Here is a 7,041-nt window from a genome sequence, read left to right on the forward strand (position 1 = left end):
GTTTTAACTTTATACCTCTTTTCCATGGGTCATACTCTGTGTGTTCATTATTTTAGCAATTATTTTTGTGAAATTTGAATAGAATGTTTTTCTCCCTTGGCTTGCAAGGAGTGCATGACTAGGTGACTTCATTTAGAACAGTGAAAGTATTAGGCATAACAAGTTTATCCCATTCTGAACTGCAAGGAGTCATTAAGGGGGCCTACAGGAAAGCTGGGGAGGGGCTTTTCATCAGAGAAGGTAGTGATAGAACAAGGGGTAATGGTTTTAAACTGAGAGAGGGGAGATTTACATTAGATACTAAGAAGAAAATCTTCACTCTAAGGGTGGTGAGGAACTGGAATGGGTTGCCCAGGGAGGTTGTTGATGCCCCATCCCTGGAGGTTTTTAAGGCCAGGTTGGATAAGGTTTTGTGCCACCTGATCTAGTGGTAGGGCTCCCTGCTCATGGCAGGGGGGTTGGAGCTTGATGATCTTTAAGGTCCCTTCCAACCTTAATGATTCTATGATCCTGTCATTATACAAGACATTCTACAAGACCTCATTAAAAATTTCTTGAGGTGGCTATTTTGGCCTAGCCTTATTACAGCATTTTCTATAACCAGAAGACAGTCTGCTTCTGAACAGTGAGGAATGCTGTCTGAGCTTCAGCCAGAATAAAACAGCTTATGAAAGTGGGTGAGAGACTGGAGCCCTCACTACCCTCATCTAACCATATGCTTGGTTGTACATTGCTTTGAAGAATGGATGAACCCTTTTAATTTTTGAATAGCCAAGAAGGTGCCTCTGAGTTTTAAGGGTTAAAACCTGGTTCAGAAGGTCTTGAGGTAAGAGGCAGAATCTTTGCCTCCAAGAAGATGAATTATTGATTAGTTGTAAGTATTTCAGCTATAACTCTTAAAGACAGGACTTCTTGTAGAACAGGTAGACTGCTACAGAGCTACAAGTTTCCTTTTGGAGCTGATGGCATTGTGGGTCCATATTAACATGTATCATATGAAATTAAGGTTTGACAGGCCATAATGAAGCTTTGTGGGCACTAGTACATACCAGGGTAGTCATAATTACTTGAAGCATCTGAAGTTATAGAGTTTGCTACGCAAACTGAAGTTGTTATTCTGTAAGAAATCAGGCTTTTCTTAATTCCAGAAAAGTGGGTTTGCTTAGCTGGGGAAAACAGTGGGCTTCCTCTTGCTTTGGTGAAGGTGACCCAGTAAGCATCTTCTCAGAAGGTTGTATACCTCAGGCAGATAATACTGTAGCATAGTATCAGTGCTTAACCAAGCTGAGAGTTACATCATGCCATTGTCACAGATTTAAGCAGAAGCAAGTAAATTAGCACACATTTAGAAACCTAAAGGCAATCTAATTTCATGATGGAAATGTCTAATTACATGGATTTTTCTTTGAATCTCATGTCACAAAGGTGGATGCTTTTGCTATGGTCCATGTGAGATCAGTGTTATTGCAGTTAAAAACTTACTGAGCTCTGTAGAGCACCTTTTCAGTCCCTGTGCTGTCCATGTTTAACAGTAATGAATCAAGTCTCCTGATATAAATTTAGAGACCATCTCCTCAGAGATAAGTCTTAGAATTGCTCAACTGATTTCTTGCAGTAAAATTATAAAGATGAAATTATTTGCTATAGCCTCCTGCAAGTGAAGTCAAGATCTGCTTTTCAAACTAATAAAGTAGCTTTAAGCAGTTGAATCATAAAGCCTTAACTGACAGTAGGTTCTCTTAAGTCATTGATGTATCTCCAACTTTGTAATTTTTGTTTCCTGCTAAACCACTTGATGAAAATGAAGTTCATATGTACTTTGAGTTTGCAATACGATAGTTGAGATTACCTGGTCTAAAATATTATTTCTGTAGTTGCATGATTGGTAACTTTTCTTTAAAGGAAATGCTAATTTTTATCCTCTAGACACTTTGTGTTTAGACTTGCATGATGGGACATACTGACCATGAAATGTTCAGTGGATGCTACTACTCCATTAATGGATTTCTAGAATTGCATTATGCACTTTTTCATCCTATACAGCTAGCTCATCACAGAAAATACTCAAAATATAAACCAATGTCGTTGAGTCTCTGCAGCAAGATGCAGATTATACATTTTAAAAAAATACTGGCTGGTGATGAGACTCTTCTTTTAGTTCCTGTGGAAAATTGTCTGACAGGATTCATTAGAGAATACCAGAAGACAGGGGAACATTATGGTACCATGAAGGAAGCAGGATCAGCTTGACCCTCAAAACCAGTGGAATATTTGTTGGATTAATATTTGTTTGCTCAAACTGGTTGCATGTGATTGACTTTAAACAATTGGAATAGATATCATCAGTGATAGCTGAAATTAACTTATATGTCTGTGACTGTTTTTCCATTTTTGTTCTTACGTCTTCTTTAGGTATTTTTCGATTTAATGAGAGAAATTAGAGCCAGAAAAATGGAAGACAGCAAAGAAAAGAATGGGAAGAAGAAAAGAAAAAGCCTAGCCAAGAGGATCAGAGAAAGATGTTGTATTTTATAATCAAAACCCTGAATTTCTTTCCTACCCTGACCATACTAATAAAAACCATAATTTATAAGCATGCCATTGAAGGCTAAAGTGACTGAAATTACTCTAACATGTTGGAAATTGTAATGTACCACTAAAAGCATGAATTGGAGCTGCACTGAAAGTCAAATTCACTGAAAAAAAAAATAATAATAATTATGGGGCTTCAAGAGAAGCAAAGTTCAGTCCATTTCATAATTGCCTACCTTCTCACATTTCTTCTGAATGTAGTGTTTCATAGGCAGTCTTTTCTTTAATAGTGAACAAAGGGGGGGAAGTATTCTTTTGTGGGTTCTTGTAAAGCATACCTTTTTTTATCACTGGTAATTGTCAATTCATCTTGTCTTTTCTTGCCTTGAAAATACCAATTGTGAACGTGATACCTAACCAAGCGGGAGGCAGTTGTTTTGCCATGGAGTTATGCAAATTAGAAAAGAATGATGTATATGCGAACACTTCTGGTGAGGACAATTATGTGGTTCTGCATTACCTGATTAATCTGGAAGAGTGACGTAATCTTTTACATTGAAACATTTGAATATGCCTTAATTTAAAAACCTAAAGATAGCAGGTTGCTTAATCAAGGGTGTATTTTGTTGCGTGGAGACTGTCCCTGCGCATCTGTGCGAGGCTGCCCCTCTCCGTGGACTGCAGTTATGTGAACGATTTTGCTAACTAGCTGTCTGCTAGCAGTGTCTGTTTTTTAAATGTGTGCCATACTCTGGTATTGTGAGTAATACAGAGCATATTCTGTCATCTGTAACTTGGTAAACAATATGGTAGCTCAAAACTAAAAGCTCAGAATACATAGAAGACTGAAGTCATAAGCCTATGGCACATCTAAGCCTGAAATGGTTGTTTAAAACTTCATGTGCTGATACCTTGACATTTCCCTCTCACAAGTAGATTTTTTTTTGTCTAGATGTTCACTGGGTTTTAACTCCCTGGAGTTGGGTGGAGTGGAGCTGATTCAGTCGTGCTAATGTGTATTGAGTTAAGATGTTGTCCAGGAAATTCTGGTGTCATAATTTCTTTTGTGTTCCTAATACTTGGCTATGGGATCATGGTGTGTTACGCTGAAGCTCTTTGCAGATTTTGTACTTTTTAGTTTATGTTGATTTTTCAATTGGGGAACATTGTAGCTACTTTTTCTAGTTAATGTTGATATTAAACAATCAAACATGCTTGGCAATACAGAAACATTTACCATGTGCATCCAAAATCCCCAAACAAAACATACTGCCTCAGTTGCTTCGGAACAGCAAGAATACTAGCACATGGTTAGTATGCTGCATCTTAACTAAAAATATACCAGAATGTTTGAGGGTTTTGGACTCCTCTGGGGTAAACCAGGCTAGATCAGTTCCACAAACCGTTATACTTTTTATACATGTGTAAGCCTATAACTGACAGTTCAAACTGTGCTCAAGCAAGCTAGGTAACAAATATTTAACTTCCATGCTAACAGACATTTTAGGGACTCAAGACTTAAAAGTTATATTTGTCATGTTAAATATTTATCAATAGGAATTTTGTATGTGCATTTAGTAGACTGCCAAGTGCTGAATTAAAGTTACTCATGTAACTATGGCAAATAAGCCAGTCTTCATCTTACTGTGTACTCATTTGGGTCTCTTTAGCCAGGGAGTCTAACCACTAACTTTGTGACTTTGCTTTGAAACCTGTATACTGGGAACTGAGGTGTTATGAAGCCAACAGACACATGAAACTTGTCTTGGCTGATGCCTTATCCTGTCCTTTTATTTGCTATTTGAGCCATTGAAAGATGAATAAACTTCCATTTTTTTAAAATATCTGTGCAGTGTTAATTGATAACTATATTGTTGATAAACTTTGAGCCAGCTGTCAAGCAGTTAAACCGAAATATTTCAGTAGTCTTTTTCATGTGTGTGAACAAAATTGTAGATTAAACCTAATTAGCCTACTAAAAAGCTACTTTGTAAAAGCTGAGACTATGCATGTGCTACCTTTAATCCAGAACTAATTTATTACTGGCTATAAAAAAGACTATCAGAATACAGACAAACTGAGGTAAACTTGTTCCGTAAGAATTTTTCCATAAGAATGAGAAAGTGAGATTTAAAAAACCCCAACTGACATAGGTTTTAAATAATAATAAAATAAAAATATATCAAAGTAATTTTTTTTAGCACACTCAGGGAGAATGTAAGTGTGCTTCCTCAACCTGCAAGGAGTATAGCTTGAATTGTGTATATTAGATTTGGGTGCACCTTGAGGGAGTCATCCAAGTTGAGAGATGCATTTTCACCATGGAGTGTTTGGCTTAGCCTGCTTCTCTGCCTGAAACTCCTAGGTCTATCTGGTCAGGGTGCTGCTGTGCCTGAGAGCACTTCCTCTGTTTCTCCTCCAAGAAGCTGAAGATGCTTTCCTACATTGGCAGGTTCAAAAGCCTCCCATGGTACTTCCCTCCAAGTTAGTCCAACACTGGCAGTACTGTTGCTACCTTTTGTGAAAGGCAATGGATTGTAAAACTGATGACCAGAAAGTGACACGCTCATTTCTGACAAGATACAAAGTTCAGTCTTCCGTTAGGTATGAAACTAATACTGAATTCTTATCCTGACTCTGATTTTCCTTTTCATAGCTTTAAAAACTCAATTCACTTTCAAAAATGCTAAGAAATCTTTGGTCTATTCAGTAGTTTCTGTAGCCTCCTGATGAGCATACAGTAATTTAACAACAGTAATGCCCAGCTGTTTTCTTTAACTATTCTGAAACTGCATCACAGTGTGGAGGAAGTGCTTTCCCATAGTGATCTTGTGAACATGAGTAGCATGTAGAATGACCCGGCTGACCATTCCACTGCCAAACTTAATGCAGTAAAATATCCATATCTGAGCTTCAGGCTCCCTATAGTCATCTGCAGGAGCCCAGTATTTTAACTGTAAGTACGTGAAATGGGCCTACTGAAAATCATGAGTTCCTTTTTGGGACATCAAGCTTTGCAATGATGCTTTGGTTCCAGAATCTGAGAGGGTAGATGGTTTCTACATTGTTACAGTGCAGTGCAAAATGCAGAGCAGCAGAGACACAGCTGGTATTTCATCAATGCATATGATACGTTTGGCTGTACCAGAGCTGGATCAGAAGGTAGGATTAAGCCTAAAACAATTGAGAATGGAACAGGGAAAGCTAATATAACACCTTCATTTCTAACCTGTCTCCCACTGCTGTTGGACACGTTGGCTCTTCTAGCCATGTGGGTGCAGAGTCAGTCATGTACATAAACTATATTTCTTTCCAGACTTGCTCTTGCCAATTTTTTTGTCTGGGATTTTAACTTAAATAAATGATGGGGTCTGTTTTTAAGAGATGACTCATGAAAGAATCTTCTTGCCTATTTTTGTGGGAGCTTCAGCTTGATACTAAAATTGAATAGTAGGAAAGGTGCCAATGTTGTGAATGCCAGAGTGCAAGTTAATCTTTGATCTAAATGCATTGACCAGACTGGAATATTTTTGGTTGAATCTGCATTGTCAAAGAAATGCTGACATGCATGCCACTTGGCATCTGTCTGATCCCAGGCAGATCTCAAGACTCTTCTCATTTTTAAAGACATCCTGACTGAACCTAACAAGTCATCTAACTGGTACAATCCATTTTGGGAAAAATATTCGAATGATCTAACTTGGTTTGTATGTGCTAGGGTCTTGATTGAGATTGCACTCAGTAGTATTTAACACTCCCAGAGCACTGAGTATGTGATACCTGTTTGTGGATTTGAGCAGGACAGTTCCAGTTTTACAGAAGGCTTGTTCTGTCTTGCAGATGCAAACAACAATAATTTTAGCAAGGTGACTTTTTGCAGCAGTAACAGTATTTGCAAGCTTAGTGCTCTGGTTTTGCTCCAATGCCTCTCATTCTGCCTCACACAAGGCAACTGCTGAATTTCTTTACTGACCTGGGAAGACTGTGTATGAACCTGCACATGTACCATAAAGCAGACAAGATGGGAGTATCTGAAGACCTGAGTGATTAGGTTTCAAACCATGGCATCCAGTTACGCTTTTCAACTTTTGCAAGACTGCAAAAAAAACCCAACCCAAACCAACAACAACACCTTTTGCCAGGTCCCCTACCCATGGTCTCTCAAGTGTTAAGAAATGAGGTCCTGTTTGCACCCCGACGGCATGAAAACACATGCAGACTTAATTCCTGCATGTAAAACAATTATTTCCAGAACAATTTATGAGGGATTTTGAAATCTCTTGGGAGTTGAACAATGCGATACAAATCCGAGATGAGAAGGAAAGAAGTGGTATTGATGGCATCTCAGTCCTGTAATGGTTTACTGAATAGTAACCTGATTATACAGCTCTCACTGCAAAGCATGTTCAGAGGAGAGCCACCGATCTCAAGGTCTGCAGATGGAGGTAAGCAAGCCAGGGGAATGGCAAGGGGCTCATCAGGTCTGGGAACAAAATCTGTTGTTTGATA

General features: G+C 38.4%; 1 protein-coding gene across 3 annotated transcripts in view; it reads left to right on the plus strand.

Moving 5' to 3' along the window:
• RALA (RAS like proto-oncogene A) overlaps positions 1–4,378 on the plus strand; it is a 29,622-nt gene extending 25,244 nt beyond the window's left edge. For all 3 annotated transcript variants that reach the window (XM_051610129.1, XM_051610131.1, XM_051610130.1), the window contains exon 5: positions 2,413–4,378. In XM_051610129.1, the coding sequence (XP_051466089.1) occupies positions 2,413–2,535 (123 nt within the window). In that variant the 3' untranslated portion in view covers positions 2,536–4,378. The remainder of the gene's footprint in view (positions 1–2,412) is intronic.
• Positions 4,379–7,041: the final 2,663 nt, after the last annotated feature.

The sequence above is a fragment of the Apus apus genome, chromosome 2 (genome assembly GCF_020740795.1).
Source record: "Apus apus isolate bApuApu2 chromosome 2, bApuApu2.pri.cur, whole genome shotgun sequence".
NCBI lineage: Eukaryota > Metazoa > Chordata > Aves > Apodiformes > Apodidae > Apus > Apus apus.